Genomic DNA, 24,902 nt, shown 5'->3' on the forward strand with positions numbered 1-24,902 from the left:
TGTTCCTTACCCCACCTGTGAGGTGCAATTAGTGTGTCCCCATTTTATGCTTGAAGAAACTTGAGTTACACAATCAAGGTAATTCAGGCAAAGATGCTTTATTTTTTTTTTTATTAAAGTGCTTTATATTTTATTTTTTGCTTTCCATTAGCTAGCCAGAGAACTATTTTCACCTCAATTTGTGATAATGACAATCACAAATGCCATCACCAGACAGAACACAGCCTTCTTTTCTGGGGACACTTCTCGTCCACAGCCGCCAAACCCAGAGTCAACAACACAAGGCTGTAAAGCACCAGAAACTCCAAACAACCCACGGCAGTAAGGGATCCTCTTCATGTTTATTACCCAACAATATCTGGGAGTAGTTCAGAATGGATTGGCTTCCCTAAAGAAAGTTGTTTGTGTTCATTTAGGGGACAACCAGCTCAGATTCAACTCAATTTGGCTCTTTGTTTCTGTGAGGGTCTGAAGGCTGAGAAAACAGGGGTTGTCTAGAGAATTTGCCTGGGAAAATAATAACTTTAAAAGCATTTGGCGCATAATCAGTTAACAGTCCATCATCAGCAAAGCTGACTGGCACCATCTCTTCCTTTGAGGAGTTGTGGTGACATGAACTGTAGGGCCCTGTTCCCCTAACGGCAAAGGAAGCCCCCCTCCTCTAATGGTCTCTTCTCCGAGCCGGGCTGCACTGCATATATGGCCTGTCTAGAGGCAAGGCCTCCAGGTGTGGGGAGTGGGTTCTGTTCATCCTGGTTTTGGGGTGAACGCGGATTGGCACGCCAGTGCAGTTAGGGTGGAGTTGGAAAGGGGTCAGTTTTCCTAGTTCCACCATCCTCTAGGTCTCTGCCCTGAGAAGCTGCAAGCACTTGGCATCCCCATGGCTCCAGAGCCTTCGGGCTCCAGGCCGGTTGCCTTAACCTCACCTAAAGGAAGGCGCCCTGCTGCGAGCACTTATTTGCATCCAAGTGTTTGCATCCAGACTGATGCTCACGTGCTGGAGGTCACAGAGCCTGGAGGTCTCCAGGGACAGAGGCGGGGAGAGGAAGCCCAGTCTCGGGGTGGGCAGGTGCCGGAGTACGCTGGCTGGGGCGGCAGGCCTCAGCCTGGGCCAGGACCCCTGCCCTAGGACCCTCCACTTCCAGCAAGGTCCCCCCAAGCCGCACCCCGCTCCCCAATTCCCTGCTGGTCCCAAGCGCTCCGGCCTCCCCTGGCCGGGCAACTCGGCCCTCCCTAGCCCTGCGCTGGGGGCGGGCACCTGCCCCCACCCTTGGGCGTCCCCTCCCCTCCACTTCCCCCTCCCCTTGTTCCCTCCCTTCTCTCCCCCCCGCGGCGAGGAGTCGGCGGCGGCCGAGGCTGAGGCGGCGGCGGTGGCGGCGGCGGCGGCGGCGGCGGCAGCGGCGGGCGGGGCTCGGCTCGGGCTCCGCGGGCGGGCGGGCGGACATGGCGGCCAACATGTACCGGGTCGGAGGTAGGAAGGCTCGGCCCGACCCGGCCCGTCTGGGAGCGGGCCCCGGGAGTGGGGGGGTCGGGGCGAGTTCAGCCTAACGGCTGGCAGCCACGGGCGCCCGGGCTGAGGGCGCAGGCGGCTGGGGGCCTGCGGTGGGGGCCGGGGCCGCCCGCCCCCCGCCCCTCCCCCTCCCCCACCGTGGCCCGCAAGGGACCGGGGCCCATCCACACCCCCCGCGCCCCGCCCAAGGTTTGGGGGCCAAGCCTGTACTTGAGGGTATGAATTATCACGCACCCTACCCTCACCCCCCACCCATGAAACCCACACGGGGGTGGGGGCCGTCAAGCCCCTTAAGAGGGTGGTTCATCCTCGCGTGGCATCTAGGCATTGGGGGTTTGGAGAGGGTAGAGGGACATTCGCCCCCTCCTCTACACCTTCCCTTCCTTGGGGGTGTGGGTGGGGGCGATGGGGGCCCAGCCAGGGGCACAGCTGGATAGGCCTGTTTGCGGGGACAGGGCCCTACACCTCTCCGTCGTCACTCTCCCTTCGGTTTCTTGTCCGGTTCCTCCCCGCCCCCCTCCCCTCTCCCCCAATAATGGGGCTTAGAGGGGCCAGGGCACCGCAGCCTAGTCTGGGGAGTTGAGCTCTGCCTGGACGTTCGCTCTACTGTCTGCCTCCTTCCCAGCCTTCTGCAGAAGAGAGAAATAAGGTCAAACAAACTTTCTCCCTACTCACGACGCCCTCCTGTCTCTTTCCTGGTGAAATAATAATTCAGATAAGTGGCGTGTTTGTGTGTGAGACGTGCTCTTCTGCTCATTAGCCGATCTTCTTGATGGATGGTGGTGAGAATGGCCTGGCTAAATGAGGCCACTTTGCAGAAGGGAGAAGGGAAAGCGCCACTAAGATAGACAATACAGCTCAGCCTCTCAAATAAACACACAGTGGGGAGTTTCCAGTGAGCCTATTAGATGACAGGAAAAACCGCACTTGAAAATTTTTATCCTTTTGGTTGAAGGGCTGCAGCAATTTCATTATAACAAGACCCTAAAGGGGTCTAGATTAAATTTGTTAAATGAGGTATTAAAAAAAACCGATATCACCTCCAGAGAGCTCTGCCTCTCAAAAAGTGACCTGTCTCCTTTCTCCCCGCCCCCATCCTGCTAGATAGAGCTGTGAAAAAGTTGGTCCGTGTGCTTCTCCTCTGCTCACCTGATTTTTTTTTTTTTTAAGTTGGTGATTGAAATGTACTTTGGGCTGCTAAGCCTTTCAAGATGCTCTGAATTTGTCTTAGGTCAATAGTTTTATGTGAGAAGCATACTCCAGGGCAAATGGATTGGAGTGAGAAGATGTGGAAGCAGTCACAGTATGAAAGACACATGTTTAGTCAGCCCTGACTAAATGATAAGAGGTGTCTTTTTGTTTATTATTAAAAATTTGACACATGTGGGACAAGAGTCTAGGAGAACTTGAATAAAACATGAATGGAAGTGAAAATGCCAGGAAAATAAGGATCTGTGAATGGTAGGCACAGGAGGGAATATATTAAGTTTGCATTACTAAGTTTGCTTTTACCAGGGAATGAATTATGGGCGTGCTTCATTTTGAATGTGAATTACCTAATATAAAAAGTCACAGATTGGCACATGTGAACTTTCTGTTGAAAAGATTAAGCTCTTTACTTCCTTTGCTTACAGATTATGTCTACTTTGAGAATTCCTCAAGCAATCCGTACCTCATCAGAAGGATAGAAGAACTCAACAAGGTATACACCGAGTGTTCTTGATTCTAATATTAAGAAATGCTTGTTTCCTATTGAAGGAGAAGTGGGTAAAGGGCATAAGAGGTGATTTTACTTGCAGTTCCAGACTCTTTGAAAGTATGGATTTCAGATTAGAGAATTATGCAGGATTCCAAATATTTCGCTTTTTATAATTACCTCTGATATTAAATATTGATATTGAATATATAACATCTGCAGATTTCTTTAAATTGCTGGGAGCTTCTCTGAGCAGGCCACTCCAGTAACTCAGTCTCTTTTTATATTTGAAGTCATAATTTGTGTTTCTCCCTTTTTAGTGAATTAATTTTTTCCTGTTTCAGCTTGAGAAGGAAGAAGTTAGGAAATATAATATTTAAGGGAATTTGTAAAATTCTAGACTAGGCTAACTAATAAGAATTACAGTATTGGTATAATTATAAAGTGGCTTTTTTGGTACTGTAGGCTGGAATAAATAAAACTTACCCATTGTTTTGTCCATGATCAAGGGTGTCCAGGACAGCAGCAGCATAATGACTGTTGGCAATAGTTCAGCTTTTACAACGGAGGCACTTGAATAGTCATAAGCGACCTGACCATAAATTTCTGATGGTTTTGAGAGTTGCCTGTGTAACTGGTGAGGATTCTTGCGATCAAAATGTTTGGGGGCTATCTAGCTTATACTTTTCCCCCAAAATACCATCTGGAGACTGGTCCAGTTTTGAGTCCCTGGAAGCCAAGTCTGGCCAAGGGCATGCCTGACTTAAGAGCTTGGACGTCCTGGTTCACTTTTGGGGATACCCTGGCGATGTTGCATTTTAAAAACTTAGATTTTTGAGACCGCCAACCACCGAATGAAGCAAATGGCTGCAGGGTTAGGTCAGTCTGTGGGTGGAAACTGTTGAGATGTCTTCCTGAGGTGCTTCTCTTTTATGTTATTGATGTAAGGTTTAAGAATTGAGGCAATTCCAGGAAATTCCTTTGTAGTCCGGTGGTTCAGTCTCAGCGCTTTCACTGCTACAGCCCAGGTTCCATCCCTGGTCTGGGAGGAAAGATCCTATAACCCATGCAGTGCCGCTAAAAATTTTAAAAAAAAATTGTTTTAAATAAAAGGCTTAATAAAGATTTAGGCAATTCCACCCTGTTTACGGTATCAGTTTATTTAGAAAATTAACTAGGATTTAAAGAAAAATACTGGCCTGTGAGATTGCTATTCTCTGGCTGCTCCCTGCTTTGTTCATTTGGCTCTAAGTGGAGTAAACTCTTTCTTGGCTGATACTGTTTTTTTATGGCCACGCTGTGTGTGTGTTGTGGGATCTTAGTACCTGACCAGGGATTGAATCCAAGGCCATGGCAGTGAAAAGAGTCCTAATCACTGGGCCATCTCGGCTCTTTCTCATAGGCACTCACCTTAGTACTGTCTTGTTTCCAGTTCCCTGTCCCTTGCTTTTTCCTCCATATCATTTATAACCTTCAAATATACTTTATGTGTTTATAGGCATACCTCAGAGATATTGTGGGTTCGGTTCAGACCACTGCAGTAAGGCAGATATTGCAGTAAAGCAAGTCACATGAATTTTTTAGTTTCCCAGTGCATATAAAATTTAGGTTTACACCATATTGTAGTCTATTATGTATATAAAATGATGTACATGCAGGGATTTCCCTGGTGGTCCAGTGGCTGACTTTGAGGTCCCCAGTGTAGGGGGCATGGGTTTGATCCCTGGTGTAGGGATGATCCCACATGCCATGACTAAGAGTTCTCATGCTACAGCTAAAGATCGCCACGTGCAGCAACCGAGACCCAGTGCAGCCAAAAAAAAAAAAGATGTGCATGCCTCATTGAGAAATACTTTATTGCTAAAAGAAATGCTAGCTGTCATCTGAGTCTTTAGTGACTCATAACATATATTAAAGGTCACCATTACAAATGGGTCATAATAATGGAAAAGTTTGAAATGTTGCAAGATTTACCAAAATGTGACAGACACTAAGTGAACAAATGCTGTTGGAAAAATGGCACTGATAAACTTGCTTGACCCATCAGTTTGTAAAGAAACACAGTATCTGTGAAGTTGAGTGAGCCCAAGTGCAGTAAAATGAGGTGTCCCTGTATTTTCATTGCCTGATTTTGCAAACTAGAATGAAAGCCCTAGGTGTGTAGTGATCTTTTCTATTCACTAATGGATCCTAAGTGCTTTAGAATAGTGGCTGGCACATAGTTAAGGCATTCACTAAATATTTCTTTCTTTTAAAAAAAAAAAAATTTGAAAAAAAATTTTTTTTTTAATATTTCTTGAATTGGTGAGTTTCTCAGATGTCTGATGTTAATGCTTGTACATGGCTTTCCTGGTTACAAGTACTTTGGTTCATTCATTTTACAAATGTTTGTAAGAGCCTGCTACCTGCCAGGTACTTTTAGATACCCACTTTTAGGAACTGAAGAATGAATGAGATAGGTCTAGTAGTGAAGATGGACATCAGCCAGATAATTCCACAAGAAGAAGGAAAATTGCATCTGTGCTAAATTTACAAACACCAGAGCATGGTGCACTCGAAGCGTATAATCCAGGGATTCAAGTTTGTCACCTCTTGAGCCTCACAGTACCTTAAACTTTTAAAGTAGATGCATCATGGATTGTTGGGAAGCACCCCATGGTTAAGTAACTTAAATGTCTGGGGTACGCATTTAGCTAGAACCAGGATTATTTCAGACTCCATCCTTATATTACTGTTTACTTTGAAAGTCCCTCTCCTCCTCCACATCCTCACCTTCTCCCTCTGCTTTCATAGGAAGTCGTTCATATACTAACAGTCCTTAGGGGACTAGGGGTCACCGAATTGTGAGAGATGAGATTCTCTATAATTTCAGAGAATGACAATTTGAGTGGATGGAGTATTGATTAAAAGGAACTGTGATTGAGTAATTAATTATTAGATATTTACATAGGACCTTTATTTCTGAAGGGATGTGAAAGATAGATTTCATTTTAAGTAATTCATTAAATATTTCTCAAGAGTTTTTATTATACAGCAGGTACCATGCTAGGCTCAGAGATACTGCAGTGACCAATATGGACATGGTCTTTGCTATGGACCTGGTCTTTGGTCTACGTAGTGTGGACCCACACAGGGTCTACATTCTCATGAGGGAGACACAGAAGAAGATGAATGCACAGGTGTAAAGAAAATTATTATAAATGGTGTTAATGTCTACAAAGGAATAAGCAAGAGTCTTGACAGAATAACAGATTGCTTCCTTGGAGTAGGGATTGGACTTTAAGGACATTGAAATTGAAGCTGAAAGGATGAGAAGGAGGTAGTCTTGGGATCGGGGCCATAAGAGTTCCAGAAATGCCCTGAGTGGGTCACAGGTCAAGTTGGCCAAGTGGGGAAATTTAACACGATTGGAAAAATCCAAATAATGAATTTAAGAATGCTTGATACATTTGAATTGATAAGCTAAGAGAAAGAACATTAACCTATTTTATTAACTTTCTGCTAATTAGTTAGGATGTGTTTTAGGATTCTCTGGTCCAGTGGTTAAAACGTGGTGTTTTCCCTGCTGGGCCCCAGGTTCAGTCCCTTCTCTGGGAACTTAAGATCCTGCAAGCTGTACAGCATGACCAAAGGAAAAAAAAGAAAAAGAAATATAATTTTTTTTTAACAAAATTCCTAGGATAAGCATTTGTCACTATTTTTATATGAAATTCACTTTTATAGGTTGATAGTTCCTTTTTTAAAAAATCTTATTTGAGATATTACTTGTCAGTTAAAAAGCAGAACTAAGTATTTTCTTTTTTTGAATTAAAGAATAGATTTTTGTCTCATTTTTTTCCCCCCAGAACTTTCAGTTGCAAAACTAAGTAATGGGTTGATGAAAACAGTTCAACATTGTTACCTTATTCCCTCTTTTCCTCTTCTGTAAGTTGTACTCAGATAGACTGGTGATGATCTTTTGGAGGAAGACTATAAAGTTAGAATAGAAAACAGCTTTGGGAAAATTTTAGTCAGTCTAGTTTGGGTGTTGCTCTTCTAAAGATTCAGTCTGCACACATGTTGAAAGAAAACTTTGTGCCTCTAATAATGAGGGTACAGTCTCAGGAAGTTTTGGAAATTATGCTTGTGGGTAAATTCGATGTTATTTGCTATGGATATATTTTTTGGGTGTATTATGTTGTATAATTTGTGTGTATCTTCATATTTTGTATATTTTATTAGACATCCAGCTTGCCCTGAGATTTATTTTAATGTTTAGGGTCTTTTTTTTTTTTTTTTTTTGGTGGGGAGAAGGGAGCTACCAACTTCTTTGAGTATCTAATCTTGTCCCCCATCCCAATCTATATTTGCACATATAAGATTTTACACATAATTTCAGGAGATCCCCTCAAAGCCCTTTTGATGGAACCCAAATTAAGGCCCCTCCTGACATTTAGGATTTGTTGGGAATAAGGAGAGAAATTGGGAAAAGAAAGTTCCTTTCCATTTGTTCTAGTTGAAGCAGACTGTGGACTTTCCATGTTGGAAAGTGTTTGGTTCTTTTGTTTTTTAAGAATGTACTTTCTTAAGTTGAGGATAGAAATGGACATGAGTATGAGGTGGACTCAAAGCCCCTTATTGCTGGAGGATGTTTTTCTAACCATGTTTGACAGACTAGAGATTTAAGAGGCTGCAACCTAAGTGGAGAAAAGAACATAGTACGTTGCTGTTCATTGTATGTTCTTCTTTATACCTGTCTCCACTTTTCCAACCTGGGGGTTTGTGCAGGTCTTTCTTTTTTCTTAGACTACTCTGTCCTCCAGGCTCCACCTATTGGACTTTTCTTCTTTTCTGGCCAACTAAGGACCCTGTACTCCTTTCCTCCTCCTGGAAACTTCTGCTTTTTCCCCAGGAAAAAAACCTTTTCTGCTTTTTCCTTACTTCCTGCCTCCAGGAGTAAGAAATGGAGTCTGGAGGGGAAAAGAAAGGAGTAAAGGAAAATTGTGTTGGTAATTTGTCAGGAATGTTCTACTTTTTTACTTAAGTTATGGGGAACTGGTGAAGGTTTCTGGGCGAGGGACATGATGCCCGCTGGGCTCTGGAAGGTTGGAGAGGAGGTGACATATGAACGGGCAGCTCTGCTGGAGTGGAGGCTACATGAGGGTGGGCACCATGCAGAGGGTTGGCATCCCTAGTGCTTAGCACATGCTGAGTCAGGCACAAGAAGAGGGCAAAAGAGCTTTGGTGACTGTGTATACACCAGCTTTTAGCCTTGGTCTTCAGAGCTGTGCTTCTTAAATTATTTGTGGTGGAGGAGTTTTAAAAATCTTCAATATCTTAGGCTGCTTTTGTAAAATTTAAATAAGAGTAGAAAAATTAAAGTAGGCTTATAAAAATGCAGGCCTCATTTTTTGTTATTAGATTCAAGAGATAGGAAATTAACTCTCAAATACTATAATACACTTAATATCTGTACTGATTTCTGTTACACAGTAACAGTTGTGTACTGGGCCTTAGACTGCAGTTTCAGTAGTTCAACTTTAGAGGAATGCTTGAAGGGTGTGTGTGTGTGTGTACACGCACGCACGTGTGTGTATAATAGAGAAGAGGAATACTGTAGCTGTAAACTACCTAATAGCCAAGTGTATACATGATTCAGGAGAGAATATTTGTTTTGAACTATGCCTGTCTACCACAGGCAGGTTTAAATAAGAATTTAATTGGCTTTATAGAGTAGCCTTGTTGAAGGAACTCATCAGTGAGGCAGAAAAAAATGTAAATCTTAAAACTCTTGCTTTAGGTTTTTAATATGCTTTTGTCTCAAAAAGAGAAACAATGATAAAGTATGGGTAATTGAAGTCATTGATAGATTTTATTTACATGGAAATATTGGCCTGTTCATTTGGCAGACTGTGGGATCATTGCTTCTGGAGGATGTATTTGATCACAATATTGTGAATTATAGAAGCACTTTGGTTAGGATTTAATATGATTTCAATTTTAAGGGGCAATATTTCTACAAGACTATTCTTCACTCTAGAATACTGCTGCTGAACTTCATAAAATTGACACATTTACTGCAACACATACATATTCTTATTTCTTTGTGTCTGAGTATATCAGTTAGCCCAGAGAAATTCTGAAAATTTGTTCTCAAATTTGTTTGAAATTGGAAGTCACAAGAGCATTTTATTGTAATCTATGTGTTTTTACAGTGAACTTTGTAGTGAACGATTGACCTTGAAAGCTCTCAGAATTCATAAAGAATTGGAGGGTAGGAGCCTGGGCCCCAGCTGCAGTAAATTACAGCCTAACTGAATATTGATTGCATTCTAGACTGTAGTCAAAAAGAAATAAGCACTTCAGTGTTCATAACTCAAGGCTTTTAATACTTTCATATGTGAAGATAGACTAAGTTCTACCAAGAATATTGAGCGTTATGGGTTCATAGACTCCCTTGAGCTGAGAATGCTTTTCCAAGCTCTCCGGTCCACCTCATCTGTTGACCTGCCCTGCACCTGCAGAGTGTCTACATCTGTCGAACGCAGGGGTGTCTAAGAGGAGGGGCTGGGTGACATTGCGCTTAGTCTGTGCCTCTGGGAGAGGGTTTGGAGGACTTACATTTAAATGTTTTAAGTTCTGTTGTGGCTTTTTAAATTTGGGGGATTAGTTGCTTAAGGCTAATCAGAGTTAACTATGTCTGGCTTTAGTCATTAAAGCTGTCTGATCACTTTAGTTTAATTGATGCCAGTGAGTTATTTTATGTTTGACATTTCAGTTTCACTTGGAAGTTTTACAAATGTTGCTAGTCCTTATTTGAATTTTTTAGCTCTCTATCCTGCAGCTGTGGTTGGCACAGTAAGTGAGAGTGATCTTATAATTGTGCTGTCTCTAGTTTTGTTTTATAAACTACTTGAGTCTAATATTCAGTCCAGATGACTTTTATTTTTCTTATTTCTTAGACTGCAACTGGCAACGTGGAAGCAAAAGTAGTGTGCTTTTATAGACGACGAGATATTTCCAACACGCTTATAATGCTTGCAGACAAGCATGCTAGTAAGTTAATTGTCTTTTTCTTGGAAAAAACTTAAAATGTGTTTTGAGTCTCTTTTTTTCGTGATATTAGGAAAAATACTGTGTTACCTGTAACTTTTTAGTTTCCCATTTGTTTTCCTCTTAGTTTAGATGGGAGTAGGTTTTTTGGGTGACTCTTGGTTTTAGTATGTATATTTTTAGGATGCAACATACATTTATTAATTAGTCAAAAGGTTGAAATAGAAGTCTTTGCAAATAGGCTTTAGCAGACAATCAGGGCAGTGTTTTCTCATCTCCCGTTTTTCACGGTGGTTTGAAGTTTTGAATATGAGGAAATGAATACTTCACTGGTATTTTGGAGGACTTTTTCCCCTCCTCTATGAAACAGCTGGGTTATATTTACAGTTTGTAAAATTCTGAGTGGTATTATATGTTTGTAATAGTAGGTATGTGTGGGAAAAAAAGTTTGCTAAAGAAGTGCAAGGTGATAATGGAAAATTCTTGAAGGTAGCAACTGAGTATTTCTTTGCAGTTTAATTTTCATTGTGTGCTCTCTCCTCCCAGTCAACAGCTTTGACACATCCTAGCACCCCCCTGCCCCATTTATTTTTAAAGCAACAAAGGATCAATAAAAAAGTGATTTAAATTTTAAAAACGAAGTAAAGTAGTTTAAGTACTTTGTCTTAAAAGCCATTTTCGTCCTACAAAACATGTAATGAGATCAGGATATGTATGTGTGTGTGTTAGTCGCTCAGTTGTGTCTGACTCTTTGTGACCTCATGGACTGTAGCCCGCCAGGCTGCTTTGTCCATGGGATTCTCCAGGCAAGAATACTGGAGTGGGTTCCATTCCCTTTTCTGTATGTATGTGTATTTTTCAGTTTAATACTGTGATGTGTCAGACTCTGGTCTTGCGGATCCTCAAACTTGTGAAGTGCTTTGGTAATGGGGGAAAGGAGGCTGTTGCGCAGACAGGTTGGTTTTCTGTCTGTCTGAGATTTCCCCACTGTGTTGCCAATTTAACCAAGCAGATTGGGTGTCTGTAAGTTAAATTCCTACTATATTTTCTGCTGTAGTTTTATATATTTTTTAAAAAATTTCTTTCCATTTTTGTAGAGAAAGTGTTAATTATGATATGGGTTATTCTGTAGTATTTACAAATTATATATTGACAGATTCAGGGCAGTTGTATTTGTTCCTCATGTATGAGATCAGAATATTGCTTTTTAAAATGACGTACTAATCAGTTATTAATCTGTAGCTGAAATTTAGAAAGTTGACATGTCATTAAAGCATGCAAAATTATTTGGATTTTATTCACCATTTACAACATAACGTTAAGAAACAAAATGTCTCACTGATGTACTTTTGGATTTAGTTTAGCTTCTAACGTGATTTGTCATTGTAAAGGTAGTGAGGTGTCAAGATTGTTAGGGAGTCTGCTGACTGTTTGCGGGGGGTCTCAGCGTGGCTGCCTTTTGGAGCTGTCTATTTTAGGCTTGTAAATAGAAAATCAGGTTTTTCAGAATTGATTAGGCTCTTTATATTGGCTCATAGAAATGAAAATCTAAGAAAATTAAGAATCAGTCAAACTACTCAGTGGTAGTCATGCAAATTAAAGCAAGACCTGGGTTCAGATTCTGGTTGGTTACTTGCTGCCTGCCTTGGCAAAAATTCTTAACTTCTCATTCATCTGCGTTTTCCTTATTTGTAAAATGAGGTTGAAAAAAAATCACCTCATTTTGAATTATATTTTTATCACAGTTAAGAAAAAATTAAAGGAGGGAATTCCCCAGCAGTACAGTGGTTAGGACGCCACGCTTTCATTACTGATGGCCTAGTTTGATCCCTGGTGGGGGAACTAGGATCCCACAGCCATATGGCATGGCCAAAAAAAAAAAAAAACTAAACTAAAATTGCATACTTTAAGGAAAAAAATTAAAGACTAAGGGAAAAATTATGCCAGCAATGATGTGATGACTCAAGGAGTGACTTACAATGAGTGCTTAATAAATGTTGGTTTTTCCCCCTCAGTGATTTGTAGATCATCTGTTTGGATGGATTACTTCTATCTACATTTACCTGTTTTCTTCCATTATTTATTGATTTTTATTCTCCAGGTTAACTGTATATCCATGTAAAATAGAGTTAGAAGTATCAACTGTACTTTTGTTTCAATGTTGACTAAACCTTCACACGAAGAGAATAAAAATTGCCTGAATAGTTCATGCTTTATAAAGAGGTTTTTAAGGAGGGATTAATGGAGAAAACATATGAAAAAACAGAGTCCTGGATGTGGGTGCCACTTAATTTTCCTGAATCTTAGTTTTTCCACTTCGTTGTGGACTTCTTTAAAACTTTTTATTGCAGAAAATTTCAAACATAAAAGTACAGGTATAATACACCTGATGTTTTCCATTATTCTGCTTTAACAGTTATTAATACATGACCAATTAATTCATCTAGACCCCTACTTGTCCCATTATTTTGAGGCTTATCAGAGATATCTTACTTTTTTATCTGCCTATATTTCAGAACATATTTCTAAAAGATACAGCCTCATCCAGACTTTCAGGAAATGCCAAGAATATACAAGGAGCTTCAGGATGCTCTTGACGCAGATCCAGCAATTAACATTTTATCATTCTTTATATATATATATTTCCTGAAGCATTTGAGAGTAAGTGGAGACTTTAGAGTGTTTTTCCTAAATGTACTAGAATTCTTTTATATAACCACAGTTTAGTGTAAAGGTCTCAGGAAACCTAGTATTTACAACAAAACTATTATCTCATTCACAGTCCTTATTCAGATTTCATGTCTCAACAGTGTTCTGAGTAGCTATGTATTTTTCCTTAGTCTGGGATGAAATCCAGAATCACACAGTGTTTTATTGTTGTGTATCCTTGATAATGGGACCAGTTCCTCAGTCTCTGTGCTTTTTGACCTTAACATTTTTGAAGAAAGTAGGTCAGTTATTTTGTTGAATATGGTTCAGTTTGTGTTTGTGTAATGTTTCCTCATCATTAGATTCAGGTTATGTATTTTTTTTGTAGGGATGCTGTAGTGATGTGTCCTCGATCCATAATGGTGGTATTAGGTTTGATTACTTGGTTAAGGTGGTGTTCCTTTGTATCCAGTAAGTTATTTTGAGGGAGGTACCTGGCAACTGGGCTTCCCTGATAGCTCAGTTGCTATCAGGAAAGAATCCGCCTGCAATGAAACCCCAGTTTGATTCCTGGGTCAGGAAGATCTGCTTGAGAAGGGATAGGCTACCCACTCCAGTATTCTTGGGCTTCCCTTATGGCTCAGCTGGTAAAGAATCTGCCTGCCGTGCGGGAGACCTGGGTTTGGAAGATCCTCTGGAGAAGGGAAAGTCTGCCCACTCCAGTATTCTGGCCTGGAGAGTTCCATGTACTGTATAGTCCATGGGGTCACAAAGAGGCGGATGTGACTGAGCGACTTTCACTTCACTTCACTTCACCTGGCAACTGTGTAAATATCTTGCTTTTGGTCCAACATTAGTGCACTTGTTTTAGCATCCATTGATCATTTAGGATTCTGTAAACACTGGTATCCTCAAATACCTAGCTGGTTTTCACATTTTTTCCTTTACAGTATTTTTTCATTTTTATAATTTGTTTACATCAGGATCAGAATAAGGTGATTGGTTGGTAAGACTCTTAAGTTTTGTTTTTCCTCATCCATTTTAATAATTGATAAATATTTCATGTAGCATAAAATACAAGCTTTTAAACTGCACAATTTAGTGGTTTTCTCAAAGCTTTATAGCCATCACCACTGCTAACTTCAGATTATTTCCATCACCCCAAAAAAGAAGCCAGTTACTCCCTATTCTCCCTTTCTGTCAATCCCTGGCAACCTCTGATGTACTTTCTATCTCTATAGAGTTGCCTTTTTCTGACCATTTCTTATAAATGGAATCATACAGTTTGTGTTTTTTTTGTATCTGGCTTTTTAGTTAGCATAATGTTTTCAAGTTTCTTCCCTTTTATAGTATGAACTACTTCATCCCTGTTTATAGCTAAGTGATATCATATTGGGTGGATTTACTACATTTTGTTTATTCACCAGTTGATGGACATTTGTATTGTTTCCTTTCTGGTAATTATGAATGATGCTGTTATGAACATTTCTGTACAAGTTTTTGCAGGGACATCCTTAAGTCTTTTAATCTATAGATGCATATTATTTCACAATCTATCTCAGTATTTTGTGGAAGATACCAGGTGGCTCATCCTGTTGAGTTGTCTTTACCTTGGAGTTTGTTGACTGCGTCTCTGTTGTGTCCTTTACTATGTTTAGCAGTACGTAGATAGTTAGATCCAGATTCTAGAGGGTCAGAAATCTAGGGTTTTTCTTTTTTTTTTTTCCTTGGTGGAATGGGAGTGGGGGTAAAAGATCACTTAATGGGTAGCATTGTGTACTTCTGTTATGAGGTCTATAATATATTGTTGCCTGTCTCTTTTTAATAACATTTTACTTTGAAATACTCTAAGATTTACAAAAAAATTATTAAAAACATTACCAGGAATTCCATATGCCCTTCATTCAGATTCCCCAAACGTTAACAATTTTACTGTATTTATTCCGTTATTCTATCTTGTTTATTGTTTAGCCACTCAGTCATATCTGACTCTTTGCGACCCCATGGACTATAGTCCACCAGGCTCCTCTGTCCATGGGATTTCCTAGGCAAGAATACTGGAATGGGCGGCCATTTCTTTCTCCAGGGGATGGATCTTCCTGACCCAGGGATTGAACCTGTGCCTCCTGCATTGGCAGGTGGACTGTTTACCACTGAGCCACCAGGGAAGCCCATTAATTCTATGTACATATTAATATATTTGAATTGTCTGAAAATAAATTGATATATTTCCCCTAACCCCTAAAGATAACTTCAGTGTGTATCTTCTAAGAATGAGGACATTCTCTTTCCTAACACCAGCATGATGATATATGAACATACTCAGATTTTATAAAATTTCCTACCAATGCCTTTTATAACAAAAAATAAAGAAATTTTAATTTTCTTTTTTTGTGGAGATATAAAAACTGTGGAAAATTCTGAAAGAGATGGGAATACCAGATTACCTGACTTGCCTCTTGAGAAACCTATATGCAGGTCAGGAAGCAACAGTTATAACTGGACATGGAACGACAGACTGGTTCCAAATAAGGAAAGGAGTACGTCAAGGCTGTATATTGTCACGCTGCTTATTTAACTTACATGCAGAGTACATCATGAGAAATACTGGGCTGGAAGAAGCACACACTGGAATCAAGATTGCCAGGAGAAATATCAGTAACCTCAGATATGCAGATGACACCACTCTTATGGCAGAAAGTGAAGAGGAACTAAAAAGCCTCTTGATGAAAGTGAAAGAGGAGAGTGAAAAAGTTGGCTTAGAGCTCAACATTCAGAAAACGAAGATCATGGCATCTAGTCCCATTACTTCATGGGAAATAGATGGGGAAACAGTGGAAAGTGTCAGACTTTGTTTTTTTGGGCTCTAAAATCACTGCAGATAGTGATTGTAGCCGTGAAATTAAAAGACGCTTACTCATTGGAAGGAAAGTTCTGACCAACCTAGATAGCATATTAAAAAGCAGACATTTCTTTGCCAACAGAGGTCTGTCTAGTGAAGGCTATGGTTTTCCCAGTGGTCATGTATGGATGTGAGAGTTGGACTGTGAAGAAAGCTGAGCGCTGAAGAATTGATGCTTTTGAACTGTGGTGTTGGAGAAGACTCTTGAGAGTCCCTTGGACTGCAAGGAGATCCAACCAGTCCATTCTGAAGGAGATCAGTCCTGGGATTTCTTTGGGAGGACCGATGCTAAAGCTGAAAGTCCAATACTTTGGCCACCTCATGCAAAGAGTTGACTCATTGGAAAAGACTCTGATGCTGGGAGGGATTGGGGGCAGGAGGAGAAGGGGACGACAGAGGATGAGGTGGCTGGATGGCATCACTGACTCGATGGACATGAGTTTGAGTGAACTCTGGGAGTTGGTGATGGACAGGGAGGCCTGGTGTGCTGCGATTCATGAGGTCGCAAAGAGTTGGGCATGACTGAACGACTGAACTGAAATCGTTGACTGATTGATAATTACTTTAATTCATTTATTCATCAAGGCTGTAAAAATTATGTGTTTAAAACTATCATTCCCTCATGTATTGGGTGGAATATTTCTATAAAGAGAAATATTCCCTCTCTAAACTATCAGGTTGTTCTTCTGGTTTAGATCTTAAAAGAAAGGTAGGTTAAATGCTTGATGAGGTTTTTGCCCTTTTTAGTTACCAGTTTTTCAAAAATAGTAAAGTGGTTCCTGGCCTTCCCTCGTAGCTCAGCTGATAAAGAATCCACTTGCAAATGCCGGAGACCAGATTCGATCCCTGGGTTGGGAAGATCCCCTGGAGGAGGGCATGGCAGCCTACTCCAGTATTCGTGCCTGGAGAATGCCTATGGACTGAGGGGCCTGGTGGGCTACAGTCCGTGGGGTTGCAAAGAGTTGGACACGACTGAGCAACTAAACACGCAGGACAAAGTGGTTCCTGGCATTCTCCAAAGATTACCAATTTACTTTTTTAGTTTCATCATGAGTGCAAGTGTTTGTCTATATTTGATATTATCAGTTATCTTCATTGACACTCAAGTTGCCTTATCTTTAACTAGTGGGGATTATTTCGGTTTGTCCTGGAGTCATTTTGAAATGATCCCAGTGGTCTTTATTATCTTACTTTCTGATATCATAAGATGTTTCAGGCTCATCTTTTATGCTTCTTGCCCCAAACGTTTGTCTCCAGAGTCCTGATTGCTTTTACTGGGAAGTGGCCTTGGAGACCACAGTCTGAGCATTAAGGATGGATCTTTGAGAGAGGGTGGTGCTGTTCCTAGGTTGTTGTGCATTTAACAGAATGTGCTATTTTGTGGTATATACTTCAGAAGCAAAAGAAATCCTACTTGAGTACTTGTTACTGATTCTTCTTTTCTAAGGTAATTTCACTGGAAGCTGGCATATGTACTTTTGAGTTTAAAAGCAGCCGTTGTTCCCTTAATCTAGAAGAAATGGAATTTTTCATTAAATGAGTGATACCAGTTTGGTATGGATCTGGTTCTCAGGACTGATGGATTCTTTGAAAATGAAGAATTTCATCCATACTCTTTCACTTATTTTAGGTGTTTTTGACAAATTCTTATTATGTATTGTGATTCTTAAAATGTAAAGCTTTAGAAAATTAAACTTTGTTTCACTTTGCTTTTTAACCTGATGGGCAAAAGGGTGAAGTGTTTTCTGTACTTGCAGCTCGCTTCCTTCCTTAGAGTTTTCTTCCCAACTCTTCAGTTGTGTCACTCACTCTGGGCTGAAGTTCGGACAGGGAAAAATGGCTCAAATGAGGATAGTTCGTTTACTTTCTAGTGCATGTTCTGTTTGCCATTACTTTTCCACTCCAACACCCACATGTGTGGAGCTTTGTGGAAGGAGAAAAGGAAGGAAAATGGGAAGATTTTACTCTTACTCAGATTTGTAAAACCACAGTTAGCTGTTGGAGAGAATCAGGGAGTTGATCCTGCCTACCTTAAGTCCTGTTCATAAAGTTTATCAACTTACTGATGTTTCTGACACTTTTGTGTTATTGTAAATCTAGTCAGAAAGCAGGGTTGACATTAAAGTTTTAAATAATAAGACGCTATGGGATATGATATTGTTAGGCAGTAAGGCTGTGACTTGTTAAAGGTGAAAGGTGAGGTGACTTCTATACCTAGTTCTAATCACCACATAGTCTGAGTCATACGCTCTTACAAAATGTTTTGGTGTCAGAGGGCGTATTGGGAACTTTGTCTTTTAAGATTCATGAAGTATATGATTCAGTTATTAAAAAGATGTAGAATGTTTAATGTCTTACAGAATTTGCAGACTAAAATGGGATTTTATTTTTTATTTTTGTTTTTTCTGAGGGCTTACAGTTTTTGTGTTTTTTTTAATTTATTTTTTTTTAAATTTTTATTTTTACTTTATTTTACTTTATAATACTGTATTGGTTTTGCCATACATTGACATGAATCCACCACGGGTGTACATGCGATCCCAAACATGAACCCCCCTCCCACCTCCCTCCCCATAACATCTCTCTGGGTCGTCACCGTGCACCAGCCCCAAGCATGCTGTATCCTGCGTCGGACATAGACTGGCGATTCAGTTCTTACATGATAGTATACCTGTTACAATGCCATTCTCCCAAATCATCCCACCCTCTTCCTCTCCCTCTGAGTCCAAAGTCCGTTATACACATCTGTGTCTTTTTTGCTGTCTTGCATACAGATTCGTCATTGCCATCTTTCTAAATTCCATATATATGTGTTAGTATACTGTATTGGTGTTTTTCTTTCTGGCTTACTTCACTCTGTATAATCGGCTCCAGTTTCATCCATCTCATCAGAACTGATTCAAATGAATTCTTTTTAATGGCTGAGTAATACTCCATTGTGTATATGTACCACAGCTTTCTTATCCATTCATCTGCTGATGGACATCTAGGTTGTTTCCATGTCCTGGCTATTATAAACAGTGCTGCGATGAACATTGGGGTACATGTATCTCTTTCAATTCTGGTTTCCTTGGTGTGTATGCCCAGCAGTGGGATTGCTGGGTCATAAGGCAGTTCTATTTGCAATTTTTTAAGGAATCTCCACACTGTTCTCCATAGTGGCTGTACTAGTTTGCATTCCCACCAACAGTGTAGGAGGATTCCCTTTTCTCCACACCCTCTCCAGCATTTATTGCTTGCAGATTTTTGGATCGCAGCCATAAAATGGGATTTTATTAAAAAGTTGACACTTCTTTTTAAAAGATTTAGAGCCAGTAATCACAATTGATTGTTACATGATAGTACCAAAATTGGATGTTTTAAATACATGAGTTCTGTCCTTTCCAACTTTCTTTCCTGGCTTTAGCACACAGTTTGTGCATTCTGAGTGCTTAGTGTTAAGTTTTTAATGTTGAGACCATGGTTTTGGTTATCTTTACAGTGTTCATGGGTCTTGTTCATTATAGTTGCTCCAAAAGTGTTTGTAGCTTTGAATTTAATAGGGGAACAGATTTAAAGAACAGCCAGGCTACCAGTTGTTTTGATTTAGCATCTTGGTTGGCTGAAAATAATCTGTGGTGGTTTTAAAATATGGCCCTTAGCTTGTTTGGCATTCCTTCCATCGATAGGTGGAGTCCATGTCCTCTCCCCTTGGATCTGGGTGAGGTTGTAGAAGTAATGCTGTGTAATTCTCAAGGCTAGGTCATAGAAGGCCATGCGGTTTCTACTTGGTTTTCTTGTAATGTTTGCTCTCAGGCTATTTCTGCTAGAACTCAGCCATTATTCTGCCAGTACATGGAGTCTGCACTGTACAGACTACATGGAGAGGCCATTTGTAGGTCCCACAGTTGACCTGTCTGAGCCCAGGTGCCACACATATGCCTGGAGGAGCCACCAGCTGATCTAGCCCCAGCCATTTGAGTTCGTGTGGAGGTCCCAGTCACTGTGAGCAAAGACAAGAATTCTGTGCTTGGGCCCTGTCTGAATTCTTCACCCACTGAACATGTGAGGAAAGGAAAACGGTTGTTTTGTGCCATTAAGTTTTGGGGTGATTTGTAACTCAACAATAGATGATGTAACTGGAACAGGCTCATAATAAGTTTTCCTGTTATGGCATATTTTCAGGGACAGCTTAAAATAAATGTCTAAGCTTATGACTGCCTACTAAAAGTATTTAATGAATTATTAGTTTTCTTTACGTAAACTTCACTCTCTTTTGACAGATTGGTTAAATGAAGAGATCTTGCCCCTGTGCCTTACTCCTTCCTTACAAATGATTTTTGGCCACACTTAGCACATCAGAAAAAATGCCCTCTTTATCATCCTGTAGTGAAATTTATTGATAATATAACATACCTATAATGTAAAAACAAAACTAAAACTCAGTATTATGTTCTAAACTTTAAAAAGAGAAAAAATTTGTACTAATAGAATATTTTGTAATATAATAGGATCACATATACTGTATTTCAATATGTGTGAATGCTGAGGCATGACAGTAGTGGAAGATACAATGAAATTGTGAAATGTTTGTACAGAATTACTAGCAATGCTGCAGTTATAAATTAGATTGATATTTTGTACTAGGAACTCTAATATTTGCTGAAATTTTTCAAAATGGTACTATTGGTATGTTCTGAACAAAACGAAATACAGTCTTTGCTCTTTTTACGTGACATCTTTATTGCTGGAAAAGTCAGTTATATTAAAACCATACCTCAGATATTTTGTGTTCTCATATAGTCCCTGTAGCTTAGAGGGTAAAGAATCTGCCTGCACTGTGGGAGATATGGGTTTGGTACCTGGGTTGGGAAGATCCCCTGCAAGACGGCATAACAACACACTCCAGTATTCTTGCCTAGAGAAAATCCCCATGGACAGAGGTGCATGGCGGGCTACAGTCCATGGGTTGCAAAGAGTTGGACATGACTGAGTGAATAAGCACATACATAAAATGGAATTTGCTCTAGTCTCAGATTACAGAATCGTGTTTTTCACTTACATAAATTCACGCAGAGGAACTTCCATGGTGGTCCAGTGGCTAAGACTCTGAGCTCTCAGTGCAAGGGACCTGGGTTTATCCCTGCTTGGGGAACTGGATCCCACAGGATGCAAGTAAGAGTTTGTATGCCACAAATAAAAATTACTTATGCCACAACTAAAAAAGATTCTGCATGCCACAGCTAAGACCCAACGTGGCTAAATAAATAAATATTTTAAAAAATGTCCCAAAAAAGAAAATGTCTAGAGAGACATTTCAAAGTCATGTGAATCATGGACTGTGCTTTGCTGTATTCCTATATGTCTACGGGATATCTAACATCCTTGTCTTCTGTCTATGAAATATTAGTACTGCTGCCATTGTGATAGTACTGTCCACCCACCTTGCCCTTTCCAAAGGAGTCCTTGGGTTATGGAGTGGAACCATGGCACTAAACACATTTTCATAAAACAAAAGTTGTAGCTCATTGTTGACTAATATATTTGTTAATGTTCACCATAATACTGGGACCATGGAAGTTGCTCGGTATGTACAAATTAAACAACAAAAAACTCTTAATATTTTCCCTAATTCCCCCAAATTAAAGATTAAAGTTGTAAACAGTAAAAAAGTGAAAGTTATTTATATTCAGCTAGGATTGATACTGTCTTGACCTAGAAGGTAAAAGAGAGTTTGGCAGTGCCGGGCAAATTAAAGCTCAGTGTTTTTATCACTGCATACTAATCATAGACAAGTGCCCAGAGAAGTGTGCCTTGATAATAACAGCAGCAACAGCAAAAGAGAGAAGCGTAAGTGTCCAGCAGTAAGAGATTGAACTAAGTAATAAATCAACTTTGTTTATATTCTGGAGTGCCTTGTAGCCATTTAAATGAATACATAGATTTGTGTGTATCATCATGGACAGATGGCACAATATATAATTGAATTAAGTAGTTTAGATGAATTTGTAGGATATAACTCTAGCTTTGAAACAAATATAAAGTAAAATTTTATAAACATTAATGTGTGAATTTCAATATATGTATGTGTACATGGTATTCATGTACATATTAACCTTGTAAAACAAAAACGGTTATAAAGAATATTCAGAATGAGGAAATGTTTTGAGAAATTGAAATGCTTATTGAAATAAAATAGTGAATGAATAATAAATACTACTAGATTTAAGTAATAAAATGAGAGAAAGGAATAAATTATTAAAAAGTAGTACACTGCCCTAGAAAAGGGCAAGAATCTTTAGATTCAATGGATAAAAGAAAGATACTTCATTTTAGAACACTAAAGAAAAATTGAGGATCCTAAAGTTTTTATAGAGAAAGTTATCAATGAAGGAATGAGGATCAGATTTCTTCAGTACATACTAGAAGAGCAAGTTACTTAAAGTTGAGAATTCAATAACTATGAGTTGCCACATAAAGGTATTTTTCAACACATAAGTATTATGTAAATCAATAATTTAGGAATAAAATTCTAGACTATTCAAACATTAGAAATGGGAAAGAGAAATAAAAGTCTTCTAAAAGTCTGACATTTTGAGAACAGGGAAGGAGTAAAAGTTTTCTAAAACTTTTCTTAGAAAGTTTTGAGATAGTTCATATTAGTTATAACTTTTAAGGATAACCAATGGAAAGATGCAGATAAAATCATTTGAGGAACTTCCCTGATGGTCCGGTGGCTAAGAATCCCTCTTATAAAGTGGGAGATGTGGACTTGATCCCCAGTGGGAGAACTGGGATCCCACATGCTGTGGGGCAACTAAGCCCACCCGCCACAACTAGAGAGAAAGAAGCTCATGAAGATCCCATGTACATCAGTGAAGATCTTGAGTGCTGTAACTAAATCTCAATTCAGCCAAATAAATAAATGTTAAAATCATTTGATAAAAGGAAAATCACTTGATTTTACAATACTTCATCTACATTACTAGATTAATAGATGAGGTTAAAGTGAAAGTCAGTCAGTCTTGTCTGACTCTTTGTGACCCCATGGACTATAAGTCCATGGAATTCTCCAGGCCAGAATACTGGAGTGTGTAGCCTTTCCTTTCTCCAGGGAAGCTTCCCAACCCAGAGATCAAACCCAGGTCTTCCACAATGCAGGCGTATTCTTTACCAGCTGAGCCACAAGAGAAACCCAAGAATACTGGGGTGAGTACCCTATCCCTTCTCCATGGATCTTTTACCAACTGAGCTATCAGGGAAGCCCAGATGAGGTTAGTTCAGTTCAGTTCAGTTCAGTCGCTCAGTCATGTCCAACTCTTTGCGACCCCATGAATCGCAGCACGCCAGGCCTCCCTGTCGATCACCATCTCCCAGAGTTCACTCAGACTCACGTCCATCGAGTCAGTGATGCCATCCAGCCATCTCATCCTCTATCGTCTCCTTCTCCTCCTGCCCCCAATCCGTCCCAGCATCAGAGTCTTTTCGAATGAGTCAACTCTTTGCATGAGGTGGCCAAAGTACTGGAGTTTCAGCTTTAGCATTGGTCCTTCCAAAGAAATCCCAGGGTTGATCTCCTTCAGAATGGACTGGTTGGATCTCCTTGCAGTCCAAGGGACTCTGAAGAGTCTTCTCCAACACCACAGTTCAAAAGCATCAATTCTTAGGCACTTAGCCTTCTTCACAGTCCAACTCTCACGTCCATACATGACCACAGGAAAAACCATAGCCTTGACTAGACGGACCTTAGTTGGCAAAATAATGTCTCTGCTTTTGAATATGCTGTCTAGGTTGGTCATAACTTTTCTTCCAAGAAGTAAGCGTCTTTTAATTTCATGGCTGCAGTCACCATCTGCAGTGATTTTGGAGCCCCCGAAAATAGTCTGACACTGTTTCCACTGTTTCCCCATCTATTTCCCATGAAGTGATGGGACCGGATGCTATGATCTTCGTTTTCTGAATGTTGAGCTTTAAGCCAACTTTTTCACTCTCCATTTTCACTTTCATCAAGAGGCTTTTTAGTTCCTCTTCACTTTCTGCCATAAGAGTGGTGTCAACTGCATATCTGAGGTTATTGATATTTCTCCCGGCAATCTTGATTCCAGCTTGTGTTTCTTCCAGTCCAGCGTTTCTCATGATGTACTCTGCATGTAAGTTAAATAAGCAGGGTGACAATATACAGCCTTGACGTACTCCTTTTCCTATTTGGAACCAGTCTGTTGTTCCATGTCCAGTTCTAACTGCTGCTCCCTGACCTGCATACAGATTTCTCAAGAGGCAGGTCAGGTGGTCTGGTATTCCCATCTCTTGAAGAATCTTCCACAGTTTATTGTGATCCACACAGTCAAAGGCTTTGGCATAGTCAAGCAGAAATAGATGTTTTTCTGGAACTCTCTTCCTTTTTCCATGATCCAGCGGATGTTGGCAATTTGATCTCTGGTTCCTCTGCCTTTTCTAAAACCAGCTTGAACATCAGGGAGTTGACGGTTCACATATTGCTGAAGCCTGGCTTGGAGAATTTTGAGCATTACTTTACTAGCATGTGAGATGAGTGCAATTGTGCGGTAGTTTGAGCATTCTTTGGCATTGCCTTTCTTTAGGATTGGAATGAAAACTGACCGTTTCCAGCCCTGTGGCCACTGCTGAGTTTTGCAAATTTGCTGGCATATTGAGTGCAGCACTTTCACAGCATCATCTTTCAGGATTTGAAAGAGCTCCACTGGAATTCCATCACCTCCACTAGCTTTGGTCCTAGTGATGCTTTCTAAGGCCCACTTAACTTCACATTCCAGGATGTCTGGCTCTAGATTATTGATCACATCATCATGATTATCTGGGTTGTGAAGATCTTTTTTGTACAGTTCTTCTGTATATTCTTGCCACCTCTTCTTAATAGCTTCTGCTTCTGTCAGGTCCATACCATTTCTGTCCTTTATCGAGCCCATCTTTGCATGAAATGTTCCCTTGGTATCTCTAATTTTCTTGAAGAGATCTCTCGTCTTTCCCATTCTGTTGTTTTCCTCTATTTCTTTGCACTGATCACTGAGGAAGGCTTTCTTATCTCTCCTTGCTATTCTTTGGAACTCTGCATTCAGATGCGTATATCTTTTCTCCTTTGCTTTTCACCTCTCTTC

General features: G+C 40.2%; 1 protein-coding gene across 5 annotated transcripts in view; it reads left to right on the forward strand.

Moving 5' to 3' along the window:
• MTA3 (metastasis associated 1 family member 3) overlaps nt 1-24,902 on the forward strand; it is a 217,128-nt gene that overhangs the window by 44,112 nt on the left and 148,114 nt on the right. For 3 of the 5 annotated variants that reach the window (XR_001296256.2, XM_005686589.3, XM_013967589.2), the window contains exons 2-3: nt 3,145-3,212; nt 10,148-10,241. Coding sequence is in view for 4 of the 5 variants with exons in the window: in XM_005686589.3 (XP_005686646.2) it covers nt 3,145-3,212; nt 10,148-10,241 (162 nt within the window). In the remaining variant the exon portion in view is untranslated. Of the gene's footprint in view, nt 1-1,054; nt 1,472-3,144; nt 3,213-10,147; nt 10,242-24,902 lie in introns of those variants that run through there. The other 2 variants (XM_018055173.1, XM_018055174.1) reach the window with 2 other exon arrangements.

The sequence above is a fragment of the Capra hircus genome, chromosome 11 (assembly GCF_001704415.2).
Source record: "Capra hircus breed San Clemente chromosome 11, ASM170441v1, whole genome shotgun sequence".
NCBI lineage: Eukaryota > Metazoa > Chordata > Mammalia > Artiodactyla > Bovidae > Capra > Capra hircus.